The sequence below is a fragment of the Triturus cristatus genome, chromosome 4_1, assembly GCF_964204655.1.
Source record: "Triturus cristatus chromosome 4_1, aTriCri1.1, whole genome shotgun sequence".
NCBI classification, from domain to species: domain Eukaryota; kingdom Metazoa; phylum Chordata; class Amphibia; order Caudata; family Salamandridae; genus Triturus; species Triturus cristatus.
The window spans coordinates 976774043-976797079 of NC_140585.1; the positions used below are offsets into that span (position 1 = coordinate 976774043).

The 23037-nt window shown below is 46.2% G+C and overlaps 1 protein-coding gene across 4 annotated transcripts in view; it reads left to right on the forward strand.

Annotated features, from left to right (window-relative positions):
* LOC146855927 (uncharacterized) overlaps window positions 1–23037 on the forward strand; it is a 651622-nt gene that overhangs the window by 163594 nt on the left and 464991 nt on the right. For 2 of the 4 annotated variants that reach the window (XM_085653872.1, XM_085653873.1), the window contains exon 7: window positions 14984–15274. The exons of the other annotated variants lie outside the window; for them this stretch is intronic. In XM_085653872.1, the coding sequence (XP_085509998.1) occupies window positions 14984–15274 (291 nt within the window). The remainder of the gene's footprint in view (window positions 1–14983; window positions 15275–23037) is intronic. 4 annotated transcript variants of the gene reach the window in all.

Below are 23037 nucleotides of genomic sequence, written 5' to 3' on the forward strand. Positions count from 1 at the left end.
GAGCCCCAGGGCCCCCTTCGCATGGTGCAGGAGTCGGGATTGCTCCCTCCCAAGGGTGCAGCTATATATACTGCTCCCTCAGGGAGCAATCTGTTGTTCTGCTGAAACAGATCACAAGTTGGCTCACAGCCAGCAGGAGCATTTGTAAAGCTCCCACCTGCTGGGAGCAGACTTTGTGTTTTCTTTCATTTACAGGGAGATTTCAAAATATTCCCGCCAGGCGGGAGCAAACGCACATTTCCCTGCCCATGCCAGTGCATTCTGGGAAACGACTGGGTCCCAGGTTGGGCTCCTCGGTGCACAGCAAGAGTGCTGTCCCCAGGGCTGGGCTCCATGGGGCCTTTAAACACTCAGGGAGAGTGCCACATGGCCTCCTTCCCTTTATAAATACATTGGGCCCTAGGTGATGGTGTCCCTGAAGCCAAATACAATTCCGGGACAGGGGATCCATGCACCCCCTGCAAATAACCAAATTGGGATCCGGTGATGGGGTCCCTGGGAGCTGAAAACAGCTTGGAGAAGGGGGGGGGCCTGGGTCCCCTCCTCCCCTTTATGAATACACTGGGCCCTGGGGATGGGGATCCCGGAGCAGAAAACAGGTCTGAGAGGGGCCACATGCACCCTCCCCTTTATTAAAATGGTGGACCCCGGGAATGGGGGTCCCGGGGGCTTTACTAGGTTCAAGGTAAGAGGTCCTGCACACCCCTCCCAAAAAAGTCATCCCCTTGGGCTCTGGCCCAACCTGCAGGGGGTTTAATAAAAGAGGATATGATCTATGCAGCTGGGTGGGGCATTACCAACCTCTTAACATTGCAGTGCCCACGCCACCACTCAGTCCTGACGGCACCTCCACACAGCCATCCATAAAAGGTATACCATGTAAATAACTGTCTTTCGTTACTGTAGCATTATACTTTGCATTATAAAAGATAATCCATCTCTATGTTTATAGGGCTATTGACACAATGAAAATATTACAGAATAGTAGGGTATCTAAATAGTAATTTGTAAAAGTGCCTCGTTTACTCAGTCTGCAGAACCTTGGAAAGGTTTGGTGTTCTTTTTCTGTAAAAAAAAATGCTTAGTACAGATAATATATATTGAGGTGGGGTAAATGCGATATAGCCTTGGGTACCTAAAACAGAGATGAGCATCAAAGATATATCAGCTATATCAATTAAATGCATACGTTGGAATAAGAAAGTAGTCTTCATGAAGTATCATTTCATACCAACCAGTAATGGAGGTGACAGAATCTCAGGGAAACCATGTAGTTGAACTACGTCTTTCAGAAAAATATCTGGTGCTGTGGATACTTTTTATTTTTTCAGAGCTATGAAGTGGATCTCTTAAGTGAAGTCATCAATAATAACCAAACGGGGAGCGTGGCATGCTAAGCTGCGTAATGGCCACTCTTTGAGCGAGCTCCGCTGGCCGAGACCTAAGCCTACATTAATCCTTGCATATATAGAGTTGCTGCCGTGCCAATTATAGCTTCGGGCACTCCCTCCCAGAAAAGTAGTGCATCGCGTGAGCTGCCTTTTATCCCTGCATGAGATGCTGGTGCTACGAGCCAAGACCGGAGGGAGGATGACTCCGCCCGCACGCTCACTCTCCTGGTGGGCGGACGGCCTGATCGGCCACTTGAGCCCACAGCGCACCACATGTCACAGGCCGCACCCGGAGCGGGTGAACTTTGCAGTGCATGCAGGCGGTGGAGATGGCTGCCTGGCGCCCAAGACTGAGGAGGTTAGGTGCGAGCCCGCATTTACACCTTGAGTGGTGCTGATTTGGCCCCAGTGATACTGCGGGTGCTCAGCGAAGCGGCGCCGTGGTACAGGAGAGGGCTGGGCTGTCCCAGTGACAGGCGGCATGCGCCATTGATCCTTAGCCCCGTAGTGTGCACGTGCTGGACGGAGGTGCATGCCCGCGCCAACTGTGGCGCAGAACAACGCTGCTGAAGAAACCAAGAAGCGTGCTGGTCGTGTGGCGGTTGGAAGCATCCCCTGTGCGCCATCTTATACCACCACGAGGATGGAGTGGAGGCCCAGATAGTGGTACGGTTAGTTGGGCACTGTGAAGCCTATTGCCGGAATACCCCACAAGACTGGTGGGAGAGTGGAGGACACGCTACCGGGTGATTCTGCGACCCCTTTCTGGCTTCAGTGGACCTTACAGGCCGACCATGCTGGCTGGTGGCGTTTGCTGCTTGATGTTAACACGTGGCCCCCTCCTTGAATATTGGGGGTGTGCACGCTGAGTCGGAGAGCTCGCATCTGCAGCGCTGTGTGTGACAGAGGAGCACTGGGACCAGCTGGGTTGTTCTGCACTATTTCTCGGACTACAAGTGCAGTGGGGGCCCACCATTGCGCAAGTTGGTTGTTTCACGTTCAGTTGGTGAATCGTGCAGGCAATAACAGCAACGCCTGCATACATCATGGGGAAACAAGATACGAAACAGCCTAAGCTGACTTTTGATCAGAGGCGGACCACGAGACTCACGGAGTTCGATCCGGAAGTGGGCGCGGAGAGATCATTGGAGTCCCAGGTGGAAGATCGTGGTGAAGATCTGCATACTCTGGGTCACGCCACAACAACCTGCGAATCACGGGCATACCGGAAACGACAGCCATAGCCAAGATGAAGACCGTCGTGGCCGACCTCCTCCGCGAGCGCTTTGACACCCAAATCTCTGCGGTATCTGCAGTAGAAAGAGCACATCGCTCCCTGGGTCCCAAACCTCCGGTGGGAGCGATGCCCAGACCCATCCTAGCCAAGATTTTGAACTACCAAGACTGAGATCTTATCCTGCTCTTGGCACAGGAGAAGGGGACCATCACACACAAAGGTAATCAGATCTCATTCTACCCTGACTTTACGCCTGCAGTACAGTCGGCGAGACGTGAGTTCCTGCCATCTAAACGTCTCTTACTAAAGGCCCAAATCCCCTACTCACTTTTATACCCTGCGAAGCTCAAAGTCACCTACGACGGCACTGTGCATTTTTTTACAGATGCCAAGTCCGCCCTAAAATTTGCTAAACACATCCGGGGCAAGAAACCCAAACAAGGTTCTACTTCTGCGGATCGGGTGGAAGCCAGGCTGAGTGACAATGACTAACTTATTGCAGCCTAGCTCTTTTCTTTGCCTTGTACTGCTGTACTCTATGTTGTGGAGGGGACTCATGTGCCGTTTGCATTCTGGGGGTGGTTTTCCATGTCGCTCTTTATCGGATCTCTCCAGTTCTGGTGGGTGGGACGACTTTGGGTGCTGTCTGGTTTGATGCCACTAAACACACAGCATGCGGGGTCATATTGGGGCAAGCCGTATTTTTATGCATTTTTGTGTTGCATAATTGATTGTTTCATCTGACTATTTGATGTACTGGGGTGCTCTCATTCCCACTTGTTAACTTCTAGGCACAGCTCTTTGAGGGTCTCTTGGCCACCCTGTCTGCAGGGGAGTACACTGGTGGTACTACGCCCCTATGGGAGGATTCCCTAATGTTTTCATTGGTTTTCTGTTGCTGGGAGTGGGATTTCTACAACCTGATTGGGAGGTTGGTGTAGGAGGTGGGTTGGTGGGGGGGGGTTTGATTCTATCATTAAAGCCAGGCTACAAATATGTGGACTCGTTGTCCGTAACTGTATGGCATTGATTATGATGCGTTGCTTTGGTCCTACTGTCTTTGTACATTTTAGAGACTTGGTCACCAGATGTCTAGTTTAAATTTCCTAAACTGGAACATTCGCGGACTAAATGATGGGAGGAAGTCCCGGCTTGTTCATACATATCTGTTAAGGCATCAAGAAGAAGTTTCTGTGTTGCAGGAAACTCATCTTAATATTGTTCCCTTCCCCAGGCTGAACCATAGCAGGTGGGGAATGGTGTACTCATCCATGTACTCTAATTACTCCTGGGGAGTTGCTGTATTGCTCAGAAGAGGCCTTGATTGGAGGGAGGGGGAGGTGCAAACCGATTCAGAGGGTAGGTTTGTTATTCTCACAGGTACTCTGGGTGGGACTCCGGTGGTGATAGTAGCAATCTATGGCCCCAGTGTTGACTCTCCTAGTTTTTTCCAGGATATCTGGGCCAGAGTCAAGGTGCTGAACTTTGACACCATTATCTTGGGGGGAGACTTTAATGCCATCTTACATGATGAGTTAGATAGGAAGGGGACATCACGTACGCTCCACCCCTCCACCAGTGCCGCATTACATGCCATTATCACAGATGGGAATTTGGTAGACATATGTAGGAACAATCACCCAACGACTAAAGAAGGGGCTTGCATATCTGAACATCACAGGTCATGGTCACGTTTGGATTATTTGTTGGTTTCCAAGGATGTGGCCAGCTGGACGTTCGAGGACACGCACCTGCCCAGGTCCCTATCAGATCATGCATCATGCCTCTTGCGGATAGTGCTTCCCACCTCGGCTACGCGGCTGTTCACCTGGAGGTTACCCCCGAATGCTCTTTTAGATGAGGCGTTCAAGGAAGAGATAAGAGTAGATATCACTAATTATTTTACCCTTAATACCGGTTTAGTCAACACACAGGCCTCTCTTTAGGAGGCATTTAAGATCTTTATGAGGGTAAATGCATAGGCTGACAAGCGGGGCTGCTGAAGTCAATTTGTGACACGCTGGTATCTCTCGCAGCACAGATTAAGGGGCTAGAAACTAAATTCTTCGCTTCTAACGATTCCCAGTCACTAGCCCCCCTGAAGGAGAAGCTGCTTGAATTTGAGGAAGAAGCGCAGAGAGAAGTAACATTTTTGGGGAAACACACTCAAGCCAGGAGATACGGGGAGGGGGATAGGCCGGGGAGGACTCTAGCGGCAATGATTCGACCCCCTCGCTCTACTGCCTTCATCGCTGAATTAAAAGGCGCTCAAGGAGCTGTCATCAGAGGCCAGACAGGGATTTTAGATGAATTCCACCGATTCTACTCTGAGCTATGCACCGCTCCCCAGAAGTCGGAACCAGAGGGCCTGCTCCCCGTTCTTGACTCTCTGGAATTGTTGTGGCTGAGCCAGAGGTATAGGGATTATATGGACTTCCCCTTCTCAGTGGAGCACCTCATGCAGGTGATTAAGAGTTTGCCACTTGATAAGGCTCCAGGGGCGGACGGTTTGACCATTGCCTTCTACAGAACGTATGTGGAGGCGCTAGCACCGCACCTCTTGGCGCTATTTGAAGAGGCCCAGTCCTCAGGTGTATTGCCACCGTCCATGCGTGAAGCAATAATCATAACCTTTTCTGAAGCCCGGAAAGCCTGAAAACTAATTGGACTCATATAGGCCGTTGTCGTTAATCAATGTGGATGTGAAAAGTTTGGCAAAGTTGATTGCTAACCGACCACAGCCTCTACTTCCCTTGGTTGCTCGACCGGACCAATCGGGCTTTATACCAAGGAGATTGACCTCTCACAATCTTAGGACCGTTTTTTTCTGTGCTCCACTACCTCCACCCTGATTTGCAAGCTGCTGCAGTCTTTCGTGACGCTACAAAAGCGTTCGATACGCTTGAATGGCCATATTTATTTGCTATTCTGGGCCGCATGGGGTTTAGCCCGCTGTTTATTAATTTGATTCGATTGCTTTACACGGACCAATGGCTCGACTTCTGGTGAATGGCCTCATGTCAGTGCCCTTTGCAATTTTGTGTGGCACAAGGCAGGGATGCCCATTGTCCCCATTGCTGTTCGCGATAGCAATGGAGCCATTGGCTGCTCGTATCCGGCAACATCACACCACTAGGGGGATTGGGTTTAGCTCTAGGAGCCTCTTAATTTCATTATACGCAGATGACGTCACATTGTACATCATGGACCCGGTGTCGCACCTTGATACACTACTCTGCGAGTTGATTAAATTTGGCAGGCTTTCAGGCTTCTCCATTAACTGGGCTAAATCTGTTATCTTTCCTTTAACAGATGGCAATGTTCCGGCCCCATCCGAGTTCCCCCTAAAATGGGCGGATAAACCTGTTAAATATCTGGGCGTTTGGCTCAGCAGAAATATGCAGGAAATTTAGGACATGAACTACGGCCGCGCCATAACCTGGCTGAAAGATGTTGATGCTCCCGAAATGTATTTATTTATTTGCCACCATCCCCATTCCACTCACACAAACCTTTTTCAAATCTCTCAGATCACTACTGGTGTCCCTGATATGGGCGGGCGGACAAGCGCGCGTCTCGTGGGACCTGCTGACACTACCACTGCGACAGGGAGGACTGGGTGCCCCGGACATGCAGTTGTATGCATGGAGTGCTCAGGCTTAATTTCTCTATCACTGGGTACACCCGACTCCATTTCAGCCCCATGTGGCTGTAGAAACGGACATTGCGGCACCTGTCCCTCTGCAAGTAGTGCTATATCAACCCTATAGGCGTCCCAGAGATGGCGTGGACACAGTAGAGACTTTGAGGTGGGCGTGGGATGAGTTGCAGAAAAGAGCGGGTGCCCCTATATTGTATGCCCCTTCCATACCCCTGGCGCTCCCCAATGTAAACAGACAGAAACTCCCTTGTCTGCTCACAGACGACCAGTGGGCCTATTGTTGTGGTCCACTCATGGCGCTGTCCCCTAATTACAAGCTTCAGGTAATACAATTCAAGTTTGTAACATAGATTTTACAGGACACCTATTGGGCTGCACCAGATGGGACTGAAAGATGGCGACAGCTGCTGGAAATGTGGTGTCCCTGCAGCAACCTTGTTGCACATAGCATGGAGTTGTCCACGACTGGCAGCATACTGGTCCAGTGTTTTCACCGCTATCCATCAGATAATTGCCACTCCTGCTGACCATAATCCCTTGCTGGGTCTGCTGGGATACGTGAAGGACACCCCGGTTAAGGTCCGTAAATTGCATGCTATGCTCCTTTTTATTTGCAAGAGCCAAATTGCCATACATTGGGGGCGGAGGGGATTACCTTCTCTAAATGAATGGATTAGAGATGTCACATATGGCCACTCACATCTGTCCTCCTTCTGGAAGTTAATGCCCTCCACGTCCCGACCTAGAGACATATGGGAACCATTTCTCACATGGGCTCGAGAGCATAGTGAGGAGGGTAGAGATGCACCGACGCCCCCCATGGACGTGTGATCTGAGATGGGCGGCCTTTGCGGAACAAGTGCCCGGAAGGGTAGATGCTGGCATGGGGAGGGTAGATTGGAGGGGAGAGGATGCGGTTCTTTCCAAGCATAAGAATCCATAAGGTATGCGTCACCTGGAGCGGGTGGGTATGGATTTTCCTGGCTCGATATCACCTAGCCTTCTGTTAATGGTTATGATCATCTGTACTACGACTAATCTCACTTTTCTTCTGTGTAGCACAATGGACTGAGAACACAAACATACCATTTGTTATTGTCATGATATGCGGGATGTGACCATTTATGACAGGTGTATGTGCTGGCTAGTTGGTTCTCGTTTGCAATGTTTGTTGCATTATATCAAAATTCCAATAAAAATATATAAAAATAAAAAAATAACCAAACGGGTTTGTATGATCTTGTGATTTGGGGAGTTGAACGAGTATTGTATTGTATTGTATATGATCTTGTATAGTGCACTATCACCCTACGGGTATCCTGGCGCTTGACAAAAACAGTTGATGAGATTGAGCTGAGAGGAATAGGCAACGACGTAGGCAATCAGGCTACTGGAAAGAGCCAGGTCTTAAGACTCTTTCTAAATTCCATTAAGGAATCTAGCTGCCTGATCCTCGGAGGGAGCTCGTTCCATAGCCGAGCACCTGCCACACTAAATGCCCTCCCCCCCCCCTCCCCCCCCCCCCCCAGCCTGACACGTTTGAATCTGGGTTGTGACAGCAAATTCGCGTTGGAGGAACGCAGCTGTCTCGGGGGGAGATAGCGTGAAAATCTCTCCTGCAGGGGTATTGGACCCCTCCCATGTGCTGCTTTGTGAATCAGACAGAGAGATTTAAAGAGGATCCTTTCTCTGACTGGCAGCCAGTGGAGCTCGCGCAGCGCCTGAGTGGAAGAGGCGTCGCGTCTGCGGTTTAGCGCCAACTTTGCTGCAGCTGACTGTACTCTCTGTAATCCCAGCAGAATATACTGGGGGGCACCCAGATACAGAGAGTTACAGTAGTCCATTCTGCTGAGTACTGTGCTCCTTACAATCAGAGCACGCATATCCCCTGGCAAGAATGGAAGAATCCTACGGAGTACCCGTATTAGTCCGAAGCACACACTGGCTGTCTTGTTCGCCTGCGAGTTCAATTGCAGATCATTATCGAACAAGACGCCAAGATTACGAATGGTATTTGCTGGAACCAGTGGGGCCTCATCTGGAGCAAGCCTAAACTCCGACTGCAGACGGTGGATCTGATTTAGCGGTGAGTAGAACAACACCTCGATCTTGTCACCGTTGAACTGCAGGGAGTTACGTCGCAGCCAATCTGTTGTCAGGCTCATGCAGTTTTGAAATTGCTCCAGAGACACCTCCTGTTTTCCCTCCATCGAAAATACCAGTTGTGTGTCATCTGCGTAGTTTACCAGCTCAACCCCAGACGCTTTGATAATTGCAAACAATGGTTGCAGGTAAATATTAAAGAGAATGGGGCTGATGCTGGAACCCTGTGGTACTCCACAGGCTACGTGGGATTTCTCAGAGGTAAACGACCCCAGTGTCACCACCTGCTGCCTCCCTGTCAGATAAGAGCGGAGCCACTGCAGTGCCCGGCCCTTTATACCCAGATCCTCCAGTCTTGCCAACAAGACAGTGTGACTCACTGTGTCGAATGCGGCTGACGTATCCAGGAGCACTAAAACCGCGGTGCTCCCGGTGTCAGCCCGCATTCGCATGTTGTCCAGCATCGTGACCAGAGCCGACTCCGTCCCATGACCAGGGCGAAAACCAAACTGGTCCTTGTCTAGTAGCTGATACTCTTCAAGAAATTCCGAAAGAGATCTACTCACGACCCTTTCCAAGATCTTGATTGGGAAGGGAAGGAGGGAGATGGGCCGAAAGTTAGCCGGATTAGTTGGGTCCAAAGAGGGCTTCTTAATAAGAGGAGACACCACAGCCTGCTTCCAGCTTTCTGGAACCGACCCTACTTCCAACGATTGGTTGCAGATCTGACGCAACCAGGGAAAGGTGAGATGACCATAGGTCTTCCACACTTTCTGGGGGAGAGGGTCAAGGGGTGAGCCGGAGGAGATGCCACTGACCAAGGAGTCGAAAGTAGAGGCTGACATAACAGAGAAGGAGACCAAGGAGTGTTGGTGGTCCAGGGTCCCCTTAGATGTCTTGTTACCAGGGTTCTGGGTCGTCACCTCGTTGTCCTTAAAGCGGACGACAATCTTGGCCACTTTGTCTTTAAAATGAGTGGCAATCTCATCGCACAGATTTTGTGAAGCTTCGACTCTATTCTCCAGACAGGGTGGGGCAGAGATGGTTCTAGCAATTCTGAAGAGCTCCGTAATTTTGTTTGGGGCTTGCAAGATGGATTGAGCATAGAAATTAGCCTTGCTTTCCAAAATGCACGACTTGTACCTCCTCAAAGTTATCTTAAAGGTGGCCCTATCCTTATCCAGATAGCTCTTCCTCCATGTTCTTTCTGCCTTCCTGCATTGAAGTCTGAGTTGCCTCAGATCTTCTGTGTACCAAGGCGCTGAGATTTCATTTCTAATTTGGAGTCTTTTTATGGGGAGCACTTCATCTAATGCAGCTGTGACGTACTTCTGGTAGGTTTTATAATTATCCTCCACTGTACATAGGCTCTGAAAAAGGCTCACCGAGGGCGTTAGCAGGAGAGCGCCTGTCCTTGCTAATTTGGACCAATTTCTCCCTTTCCGGTACTGCACAACGGTGTTGGATTGGGCGGTGGGAAGAACTGACCGTACTGTAAAAAGTATTAGGTAGTGGTCCGTCCACGTTTGGGGGTAGATATTTAGGAGTTCTACCCTTGAATGATTTGCAAATAAAAGGTCGAGGATATGTCCTCTCTGATGAGTCGGATAGGTAACTAGTTGTTGTAGACCGAGAGATTGGCAGGTGTCTGTCAGATCTCTCAGCTGATTTTTTGAGCTACCATTCTCCCACCAATTAAAATCTCCCAAAATGACCATATTGGAGTGAGATCGGGATAAGTTGGTGATGGTATTTAAAAGGGGCTGATGTGCAGTATTATTCCCCGGAGGACGATAGCACAGCAAGCCTGAGAGGAGATGACCTCCAGCTTCCTGAAGCGCGAAGACCATCAGTTCAATTCCCTCTATTTTGTCTACATGTAACAGAGTGAAATTGAGGTCTTCCCTAAAAATCATCCCTACTCCACCTCCTATGCCCTCCTCCCTAGGTATATGTATAATTTTGAAACCGTCTGGACAGGCAAGACCTATATCCACAGCTGAATCCGCTCTGATCCAGGTCTCTGTGATAAACAGGGCATCCAGCTTCATATCTTCGATTAGGAGTGCTATTTCAAAGTGATGTTTTACTAACGATCTACTATTTATTAGCCCACAATTCAGGTGTCCGCACATATTCGGGTGCGGGCTCCTTGCTTTACACCCCGGGACAGTAGCATTGTCCTGGGTGGTGTCAGCCATGGCCCCGCTATATGCTTTCCCACCAATCTGTAACAGCTGTTTTCTAGAGTAAACCTGGCGTACCTTATTGGGGACATGGTACTCATCCGTTATCCGGGACTCGTCCGGGACGCGGACGGGCGCAGACGGGCTTGCCTCTGGCGCGCCTCCGGCGCGCGCTGCGCGCTTGCATTGGCCTGTTTCATGGAGATCTGCAAAGAAGGTTGGGAGGATGCTACTATGGGTTGAAGACGTTCCATGGGTTTATTTCTCTTGGATTTTGTCTGAGTGCTGATTGTACAAGTCTGAGCATATTGCTGCACCTGTTTGTGCATCAGAAGCCACCAAAATTGTCTTTCAACTAACTCATAGGTCTTCTTCATGCCATTCATGTCGCCATCCCCCCGGCTACAAGATTGCCTGGAAAGACAGACTGCACAAGACTAGGCGAAATCACCATCATCCACAAGAACCTCATCAGCTAAACCACATTCACGGACATGTCATCCTCCAACATGGAACACCTGTTGATCAAGGACCAAGTCACAGCCAACTTCACCCTAAGCGGTACTAATCTACAGAGCAGTGGGATGGGGCAATAACCTACCCCATCACAGACTTCGTCATACCCCTTGCCCTTAATGCTAGCAATTACATTCTACTCCGAGACGTGAACGTCCAACTGCTAACTATATGGCCTGTCATCACCCCCGAACAAACTGTAGCTGCCATGAAGTTCACCCACTCTGGCCCCATCAGAACCCTGCCCTTCTTACACCCCTGCCCCTATCACACCTACTTTGGAGAACTGCAGCCCATCAGCGTCATGCTCACACCCATTCTGAATGCCTCCACCTCTTCTGTGACCTTCCCAGTTGCTTGGAAACACGCAACTGTCCTCCCATTGCTGAAGAAACCCTTCGCAGACCCTTCAGTGCTCACCAACTAGAGACCAAACTCCCTACTACCATTCCCAGACAAGGTCTTGGAGAAAATCATCAACAGACACCTCACCAAATACCTCCACTACTACCAACTCCTCAACACCACTCAGTCTTGTTTCAGACCCAGCTACAGCAAGGAAATTGCCCTCATCACTCCTACAGAAGATATTCGCATAACTCTGGATGGCAGGAGTGGCTGCCCAAGAGGGGTTGGGTGCATGCCAGGCTTTGTGCCAACCCCATGACATGCACGGCTGAAGGCTGTGTGCAGTGGGGGCTGGTTGACCGTGGTGGGTTAGGTGCAGGGCCTGGCCACAGACCAGGCCCTGTAGCCAACCTCATGCTGCACACAGCAGAAGGCTGTGTACGGTGGGGGGTTGGCTGCCCACAGGTGGGGTGTGCGGCCAACTGAGCACGGCCAAAGGCCATATGTAGCACAGTTGGCTGCCTACAGGAGCTTGAGTGCAGGGCCTAGCCACAGATCAGGCCATGCAGCCAATCCGACACAGAGCACAGCTAACAGGCTTGCATGATGGGGTGTTGGAAATGTTGCATATGATAGTAAAATATATTACTTTACTTTAAACAAAAAACATTCTTTAAAACCCTAAAAGTTCACTGAAAAAAACAAAGGTTGAGATCAAGTTATAGTTGGGAGAAAATGTCAAATTAAATGTAAAATTTTTAACAAAAAAACCCACTGGATCACCAGTTAGTTAATTCAAGTGACTTTAACTCCTGCCTTCGCCATGCACTGCTTATGACCTCTCATATTACATCACTCATGACATGTTCTATGACTTCACTGCTAATATCACTGATGACACCTGAAATGACATTGTTGATGACAATGTGCATGGCAGGGGCGCATGTTATAGTTACTTGAAAAAACTATAACTGGTGAACTTTGGGGGTGTTTTAATTTTAAAATGTTACATTCAAATTGACATTTTCACCTAACTGTTACTATCACACTTAACATTTTTTCCCAGTCCATTTCTGAAGTCTTTTTAAAAAAATGGAAAATAAGATCTTATTGCCTTACCTAACTATAAAGTCTCTTTAACCTCTGTTTTTTTCAGTGATCCTATAAATTTTTTAAATAACATTAGTATGGCAAGACAACTAAATCTGTCTCTAAGCTAGAGTTAACAATGTGTAGCTTAAGTGAATATAATGCAGCGTCACAGTACGTGTGAGCTACAAACAAGTGAAAGAAAATCGATCATTTTGTAATATTCCTTATAGAAGCCCAATTTGTAGTAAACCACACTGAAATCTGATAACCTGAAAAACCATCTTGTCTATAGCATAGTACAGTACAGGGTTCTTAAACCTTTCTGTGATGAGAGCTTCTTCTGTTCACTGCAAATCATCTCGAGCTACTATATATTATTAGTGTTGTAATAGTTAGCACGTCAGACGAGCACATTAGTGGCCACCCAACACACGTTTTCCTGCAGTAATCACTTCCGTATATGTGGCAGATTTGCCAGCAGTAATGTCAAAACAAGCATTTGCAATACAATAGGTCTTGCATTTGTGAGAGTTAAAGCTATTTGCATTGTAATTGATAATGCCTTTTATTTATGTTTTAAAAACACGTAAATAAAAGGCATTGTCATTTGCAATGCCAACAGCTCAAACTCTCGTAAATGTGACACCTATTGCATTGCAAATGCTCGTTCTTTATGTTTGGAAGAACAAGCATATTACAAAATAGTTACCCCTGGTACAACCATAATGAAAATAATAATGCTGCCCGAAGCTTCTTCTGCTGCCAATGGAGACCGATGACCCATAAAAACTGGTCCCTCGTCCCTCTGTTCTTTGAGAGTGCGACCGGTGAGGTGCTGTAGGTGCCTCCTCGTAAATACAAAGAGGAAAGGAAGGCATAGGTGGAAGCCTGATCTGACACTGGACTTGAGCTGAGCTGCTGCTAAGAGTCGAGCAAGGAGGCCCCACATGCGCCACAGCTTCAGAGAAATCACATCTGCTTTAGTGAAAGTAAAGAAATAGAAAGAAAATCTAAGTTTTTCCATTTCTTTGCTTCTGAAGCAATCGCAACAAACCCGTTTTAAGCGCGGGTGCCAGCATTGTAACAGAAAGTAAATAATTTTTTTTTTTTTAAAACATGCGGCCATGTTCAGGATCGCAATGAAACAAAAGTAAAGTGCAGCGCCATTACTAGTGCTAACGCTGCTGCACTAGTTAAATAAAAAAGTAAATAAACCATTGTGGAAGAGCGTGTTCTGCCAGCAAAAGCAGGCAGGAGAAAGCCCTTCAAGAAAATAGTGCTTGGAGGATGTAATTAAAACATACTGTGTCACAACACAAGTAAAAGGGACAATCCTCATGGGAGGTAACAAATACAAACAAGGCGATACCAAGGAGGGACTAACAAGCCTATTAATGAATCAGAAGCCAGCATTTATGAAGGACAATGACACAAGCCAATGACAAATATGGGCGGAGAGTGGGCAGGGCTTCAAGTACATACTCCAATACAGCATGGCTCACAGAGCAGCGCATGCGCTGCCCAGGCTCGACCTAAAAAGGCTTTGCCAATTTGGAATACCTTTATGTGGGTAGTACATTCCAGCAATGGATGTCCCTGAAACCAAGGTAATAATGTTAGTAATAGGTTTTCCCAACGCTACCTGATTTATCACTCAATTTTGGTATGAATACATTAATTCAGTCAAGCAAAAACTTCTCATTTACTAGGCTGGACTGCACACAGGAAACCTACTTACAGGTTGATGGAGAGTTACCAATAACTCACGAGCTACTTGTTGGAAAAGCCTTGTATAGAATGTCACTATTTATTGAATCATTCAAACTGCGGATGGAGGTTTAGTGTCCAGCCATCTTCTTGCAATGATTATTTGAGCCACAACTATTTAGGTGAATTGAAATATAAATATCCTCTTAGTGTCCTGGTGTTGCAACCAGACTCCCCGAACATAGGAAGGAATAATTGTTATGTTGCCTGGAAAATGGGATAGTGGCCTATATGACTATTTCTTTTGAAAATATCCCTCTTCTATTTAGTGTTTTTTTTTTCTTCAAACTTTCTTACATTTCAGTGTCCCGACAGAAGCTTTTTTATTAATGACAATTTTGAGATTGGGACTGTGAGCACAAACTTATCAAAGTAAAATGGCTTCTAAATAGGGGTAATTTCCTCTCTTTGAAACTGTGTCATCCTTGGGTTTGTTTTGTGTCTTGAATTTTCCAAAAGAAAGATATTGTAGAACTTGAGGCGTTTATGCCAGAATAATTCTCACATCCAAGAGATAAATTTCCATCGGTTATGTCCCTCGTTTAGGCAATGTAGTTTAATTCTTTTGGAATGTGAATCAGTTAATTTCTCCATAGTTTGTCCATCGATTGTGTGAAATATCAAGGAATGACTCCACATAAGATTTTTCTTTTTTTTTTCTTTATATAAATTACTTTTACAGATCCATTGCCACCCGCCAACTTTACCATTTTGCGTGCCAACTCCACTGGTGTCACTGTTTACTGGGACAAACCCTCCTTGGGCAAATACAGTTCATTTTGCCTAGAAGCACGTGTAATTCGGGGCATCTCTTTGCAACAAACTTCGAAGAAATTCACTTTGATGCAGCCTGGGAAAGAGTTCACCATTCTTGGACTTCCAAGTTGTCAGCAGGTGAACATTTCTGCTTGGGCAGTTTGTGATTCTAATGTAAAGACGACCAGTCGTGCAGTCTTTGCCATCACAGTCACAGGTGAACATTTTCAGCATTCTACCTTTCTTAATGGGCCTGCGTTGTTCACTTTCATGTGGGCAGAATGATTGCAATTGGAAGTAAATCTATCTAGTTGGAATAAGCCACTAAGCCGGTTAAGGGTGATCATTGATTTAAGTTGCAAGTTAATTTACATGAAAATTGTGATCCCTGCCATTATAAATACATGTGTGATGTAGGCCTCATTTCTGTTCTACAGCTGAAAATAGTTAAATTGAGTATTTTGAAAAACACTGTATTTTAAATATGGGTAGTTGTAGAAACGTGGAAACGTAGGGTAGGAAGACAAGGTTTCTTAATCAGAAACAGGTGAGCGCCAGGCGGTACAACCTCCACTCCAGGACACCAGTAATAACTGACGTCCTGGTTGGAACACATGATGGTGACAATGTACATTCCACCCCACGCTCCACATAATAGACTTAAAGGTACAATTACAATTATAATGCGAACACTACAGTAGTCTTTTGCCGAATTTGCACGAATGTAGGAGAGTGATCAGGGAAACTAATTATGCGGTCTCGTTGGAAATGGGTAAAAGTAGCCTTATTTTCTGTAAGTGTGTTTGTATTTGAGAGATGCACCGCAGACTCGAACCAACTCTGTTCATTTAAAGAATAACCTGCATCAAGGGATTTTTCTAATGATTTTTAAATTAGCAGAAGAATTGAGGCTTGGTCTCTGCTTACCCAGTGCATAATTAGGTATCATTACAGCTTAGGTCAAGAAAACACCTACCTGGCAGGCTAAGGTGCCCACATAGTAAGTTTCAGCTTTGCTATTGAAGAGTCTGAGATATTATGTGATGACAAAGCTACCTAAAAGTTTTCTAGCGAGCAGTTAAAAAGCTCCGTGCTTTCCCCGTCACACCAGTTCTCGGAATTCTGGAAGCTGTACTTAGAACTATTTTGGTACAACTTTCCATAAGGAAGTCCTAGTACTCGAGGGAGATGCTGTCTATGCAACGGTTCAATTTGGCTGCAGAGTCACCCTGATATCCTTTGCTTTCTCCCCTCCTGTTTTTCAGAATTCGTTTTTGTTGATTTGGGACTCTGTGCACCTTACTACTGCTAACTAGTGCTGAAGTGCTTGCGCTCTCTCTCCCTAAAGCATGGTAAAACTGACCTACACCTGATTGGCACATTTAATTACTTGTAAGCCCCTCGTATATGGTACTGCATGTACCCAGGGCATGACAATGAAATGCTATTAGTGGGCCTGCAGCACTCATTCTGCGACCCACTGAAGTAAACCTTTAAAACATGTCTAAGGCCTGCCATTGCAGCCTGTAGTGTTAACCTGCCATTTCGATCTGGCAAGAAATACTTTTTGCCAGGCCTAAACCTTGCTTTTTATACTTATAAGTCACCCCTAAGGTCAGTCCTAAAAGCATTTAGGGCAGAGTGCATGGTATTCAGAAAGTAGGACATGTGGGTTTAAGTTTTACATGTCCTGGTAGTGAAAAACTCCCAATGTCATTTTGCACTATTACAAGGCCTTTATCTCCCATAGGATAACATCGGGCTAACTTATTACACTTAATACGTAATAACCTAATTGTAGGAGCAAATACGAAAATTATGTTTTCACTAAATTAATTGCAATTTAAAACACTCTTTAATAAGTCTTATTTTAAGTCACAATTCTGAAAATGCGACTGTTAGAAAGTTGTCATTTTCTTGTCCTAACCGTTGGTGCCTTCTGCCATTGTCCTAGGTCACATGACTGTGACTGGCTCTGCTGTTGGGATTTGTGTCCTCCCAGATAGTGACACAAAAGGGGAAGGATGGTCCATCCTGCCAGGATAGCTGGGAGTGAAGCTGTACCTTGCTCCAATTACACTTCAAAAGGCTTGCCTCCAACACACACAAAGGAACCTTGTACTAGTCTTTTGTCACCCCAGACTTCTTGGAGCTTTAAAAGGGGAAGAGAGGAACTTTCCGAATCAGATGTAAGGGTAGTATAGGGAATCCCCCTGCTTCAAAGGCTGGCACCACATATAAATATTAGACCTCTAGATCCACTCATTAGATCACTGCTGGACTGTGAAAGACTCAAAAGGATGGCTGTTCTGCTTCCCTGCAGCTGGAGAGACTGCCCTGCTGCCTTATTGCTAAAAGGTCTGCCCTGATTGCTGAGGGAGGGAGACTGGACCTGCTTCTTAAACCCAGGACCACCAGAGTGACTCCAAGGGCTAGCTGGCTGGCCTCCTATGTGAGCTGCAGTGACACAAAAAGCTTCAGAGGCCTGATCTGCATCTGCCCAGTTAACCAGGTCCAACTGGACCTGCCTGAGCACTGCTGCCGGACTCTGCTGGAGTGAGACCTGATCCCCAAGAGGTTCCCCTGGTCCTGGACCCTTGGTTTGGCAGATTGTACTCCTCTTCGCCTGATCAGCAACTTCGTCGAATTAGACACCAACCAATGCCGGACCTCTCATTGCAGCTCCTGATTGGCGGCTTCATCAGAACTGACACTGTGATAAAGTCAAAGAATGAAATGCATACAATTCTAAATACAGCTTAGAAAAAAAATCTTTGTTCTTTAAAATGATACAAAAATGACAAAAAAGGATAAAGGGCTCAGAAGGTATAAATCTGTAAAGAAAAGGCAAAATAGTGTCCATAGAAAGAATGATGATCTTAAAAAATCCATATTATTCGTGGAGGCTGAGGTTTTCAAAACGCCACTAGGGGAAGCAGTTCATTCCTTCTTTTGCAATATGAGAAATGAAAGCCCCAACAGTATAGTCTTTTTAGAAAATTATTTGTCTCCAATCTTCTTCAAGGCCAGGGCGAAAGGTTCAAATCCCTCTCCCCAGGATGCTGAATATTTGTATTTATTTATGCTGTTTCAGTAGCGCACCAGGACTAGACTGCATTTGGGTGCTTTACAAAGAACTAAAAACTTAACCAGGGTTACATCGAGATGGGTGGGAAATTATATGGCTAAACAGCAAGGTTGTAGAGCCAACTAAGAAAAAACTGAACTGAAAGTTGAGTAGGTAGAGCCGCATGCCTATATCTAGGAAAGACCTGGTTGTCATTGTTGAGTAAATATCTGTAAAGGTAGGCTTTCAGCTGTTTTCCGAAAGCCTTGATTGAGTGAATTTCTTTTGATGTCAGGAGAGAGTTTCAATAGGAATAGCCTGTCTCAGAATAAGCTTTCCTCTTGTGATGGAGGATTAGAATGTTGTTACCTCCAGGAGTAATTAGTGTAATTCCTTAAACCTCTTGAGCCACCATAAATAAATAGTTCTGCTGTGTACCGTGGGCTGCTCTTGTAGATTGACAGAAACAGGTTCCAGGATACCAGGATACACATTATAATGGGAGAGGAGCTCAGCTAATCTCTTCAGCCATGTCCCAGTTCCCATTGGTCTTCTGGACTTTTTTCAAAGGTGCCTTTCATGTCCTTCATTTCACTATGGTCTACAGGAGACAAGTTTTCTTGACACTCTTAGAACCACTTGCAGACGTTTGGTATAAGGGTGAGCAGGATAAGAAACTCTAACCCACTTCCAGACAGCAAGCAGACATTTTCTTTGTGACTCCTCCATGCCCAATTAAGTTCCTATCCTTAGGTTGTGGGAGCAACGAGGTACAGCAGTAACTGTGACCTGACCGTTGAAGGGTCTCGAGTCTATCCCCACTGAACTCCCATACTGGGGCGTTTCAAACTTTTCAGCAGGTCTTCTGAGTTATGGCCAAAACTATCACAGAACACTCTATTCAAGGAGTTGTCTAAGAATGGCAAAGACTGTTTCAGAGGGTGAAGCTCACGCATTGGCTTTCCATTAAATGAGGTACAGCTCACTCCTTACCACTGAAAACAATTATTTAAACTGCTCCTATTCCTCTTTTACCCCTACATTGAGAGAAAAAGCCTACCAAGGACCTGGCCAACTTCAATGACAAAAACCAAAGGAAATGATGGACGGAGTGTTGAACATTGCAAGCACTCACCCCCAGTCAACTGATCTGGGTTTAATCCATCACCGTTCTTTAGCCCACTCTGCCACCCCAGTTCAGACATGGCCATATGCAAATCAGTCTGACCCTGTGCCTCATGGGAACAGTCCAGCCCGAACTACCAAGCCATGTCTTCCCTGGACCGGAAACAAGCTTCCTAGGACTGGTTTCTGGCATTTCAGCCGTCTTCAGCCAGGCTTGCTTGAATCCAGTGGCAAAGTGAGCAAGGGACTCACGTCTGAGCATACCCTGCCAACTTATGGCAAACAAAGCAAAAACCAAAGGAAATGATGGACGGAGTGTTGAACATTGCAAGCACTCACCCCCAGTCAACTGATCTGGGTTTAATCCATCACCGTTCTTTAGCCCACTCTGCCACCCCAGTTCAGACATGGCCATATGCAAATCAGTCTGGCCCTGTGCCTCATGGGAACAGTCCAGCCCGAACTACCAAGCCATGTCTTCCCTTGACCGGAAACAAACTTCCTAGGACCGGTTTCTGGCATTTCAGCCATCTTCAGCCAGGCTCACTTTGCCACTGGATTCAAGCAAGCCTGGCTGAAGACGGCTGAAATGCCAGAAACCGGTCCTAGGAAGCTTGTTTCCGGTCCAGGGAAGACATGGCTTGGCAGTTCGGGCTGGACTGTTCCCATGAGGCACAGGGTCAGACTGATTTGCATATGGCCATGTCTGAACTGGGGTGGCAGAGTGGGCTAAAGAACGGTGATGGATTAAACCCAGATCAGTTGACTGGGGGTGAGTGCTTGCAATGTTCAACACTCCGTCCATCACTTCCTTTGGTTTTGCTTCCCCCCCCCCCAACTTCAATGACACACAGTTCCTGTTGTGCTGTGTGTGGCCATATGGTGCCATCTTCTCTCCCCACTCCGCTTGTATTCCTCAGATAAGCGTGCGTTGATAGTCTTGTAATTAACCTCCCCTGCCTTCCTGCCTGGGTTCTTCCAGCATGGTTTATGCCTAAAATGCACACTGCACAAGGGAGAGCCTGACAGATCCATTTTATGGGACAGGCATAGTTTAGGCAGAGATAACAAGCTTTCTAAAAAAAATAATCTTTGGGATTTTCATACGAAAATCTAAGTTTTCCAAAGAATATCCTTTCTAATAAATATCAAAATGCTGAAATTAATTTTCTAGCATCCCTAATCCACGATTTAATTTTGATGCTGTAGAGACATACGAGTTGAAAATATGGCATGATTCACACCTACGCATTACACGCCTGAGTCTTGTGAACTCTAATCCCCCTTTACTTTTGACTTCGCTATTGCTAGGCATGGGTTTTCAAACTTGTTGTAAAGGCTTCTTTTAGTGCGTGGCTGCTGCAGCTTTCGTCTATAGCAGGTCAGGCCAATAGTGACAGCCCATAATGCCATGTTTTGAGTTACCCATGTAAGTGGTGCATATTCACATTGACATGTGACATTTACTTTTTATGCAACTTCTGGAGATTCTGCACATACCCTACTGTACCCTACATGAAAGCCCTACCCTACCCTGTGGCCCTACATGAAAGCCAAATAAGCCAATTGGATTTATGAAGTTCATTCATCTTGTTTTAAAGTCAGTGCATTTGCTTTGGGGTGCATTTTGCAGTCTCCTCTGCCCAAAGTCAAAGCTGTTTCAAGCAGCCTGATTTGCTAACCATTACCTCAAAAGTTATTGACGCTACCAATTTGTGTTGTGACAGATTCATAGCTCCTTTGAGGCCCCACATTGCAGGAAGAAAATTAGGGGCATAAGTGGACAGTAGAGTACCTCTCGATCCTTTGGAGAATATGGGGGAATTACAACATACGATTTACCTTCAAAATAAAAATAAAAATAACGTTTTTGTGCCTCAAATTCAGAAACCTTCAAATTTTCAAAGGCGAAATTTTGTGAAAATCTGCCAGGGCATAATAAATGAACACTGTCTCAGGATTGGAGTCATATGGGGACAGGATATGTCCTTGTAGATCCAAGAAATCCATGTGTTTCCTATATTGTGTTCATGAAGCTGCCTTGAGAGCCACACGTTCAAACAGGATGCCTTCTGTGCTGAAATGGGCTAAGCTGTCTCTGAGCAACAGATGTTCGCAGAGATGTTTTGCTTTGGCCACTTAAACTTCTTGAACAAAAACACTAAAAAAGCTTTGTTAAACGAAAGTTCTGGTTCTTTACTCAGAGAAAATAACCATTGTTATAAAAACATGACTAAGTTTAAAAATCTAAAGCCACTTAAATTCACTTATTCTAGTGAGCAAAATCAACATAACCGTACTGCTCATGACTGTCTACATGACATCACAGATGATCTCACAAATGTCTTCAATAACCTCAGTTGTTATAGCAGCGAAGACGGTCAGCGCAGGGTCCGGCTGAAAATTAGAATATACTGGAGACTGCTACAGGACAGGTACAGTGAGCTGTAAGAGAAGGGGTTGTGCTTGATTGTAAGGCCGGCCCCCAGTGTTCACGCGCCATTGCCAAAAGGCTCTGCATATTGGCTCCCGAGGGAAGGGTCTACCGTTTAGGCTAAGGCTAGACTCCACATGCAGAACACACTGGACACTCTTAAAAGGCTTTGTCCAGTAGATGTCGGGGTGCTCGGTGCAGGATCTAAATCTAGGGCTGGCCAATGTTAGTGCTTGGTATGTTTAGCTTTTTTAACCATAATGCAGTTTAAAATTGTCTATTCATGGGATTTCTGACAATTTTATATATATATATATTCCACTTTTCCCATCTTGCTTTGTATCTAATTTCTACTGCACATGGCCAAAGAGAGGTGGGGGAGGGCTCAGTACGTGGTTTGGTTTTTAGCTAGGCTGTGTACCAACCACCTTGCAACCAACCTTTTCTCTGTATGGACACGCAGAAACAATTTTTAAACCAAATAGACTTCATAACCTGCATTAGTCTGAGGAAACAAAATGTGTACTTCGCATGGTGTGAATGGCGGATAGATAAAGCTCAAGTACAAGACATTTAGAATGATATTGAGATTGGTTAGTAGTATATTTAGTTAGACTCCTGTACGGCCAAACACTTATTCATTGTGGTCTTTTCTTTTGGTGTTTCGTCGTATTCCCTTTTGCCTCCTCCTTCCGGTCTGTCGAAGTGTACCCTCGGGGATAAACAAACACAGATGGCTTGTTTTAGCAATCCGGTCTCGACTCTGTATGAGGTTCCCAACACCACTAGACAGGGTGAACACCCAATATCCATTCTAATTTGTTTAGTCAAATTTCACCAATCAGTGAGCGCTCAGTGATTAACCTAAGATCAAAAGCAAACTCAAACCAATGTGCTTCTCACCAAAGCTCTCATGTGTTCGTTCACTACGGTCCAGTATCGGAGGGAGGTTTTGTTATCCCCCCTCTCTCCGAACTATGCATTAGTCCAAGTTTATAACCCCACCAAATACCCCCTCGCTACTGCCCCCCGAGCCCTTAGCCCCATATCAGCTCTTAAAGCTGATGCACTCGGCGAATCTTACATTACACTGAACCAGAAAACTGTCTACAAGCCTCCTTCCACAATTCCAGTAATCGTGGGCACAAACCGAATCGCTCGAATTATCACCTCGCCTAGACCGTCCTCTCAATATACCACCATTCTGACACTTGATACCACAAACAATAGTCCCAGGTTTCGAACTTGCATGCTCCTTAACTGCAGATCAGCAGTGAAACATGCCACAGATATTGCCGAATCTATAATTGACAAACAAATAGACTTTGCATTCATCACCGAATCATGGCTTAGC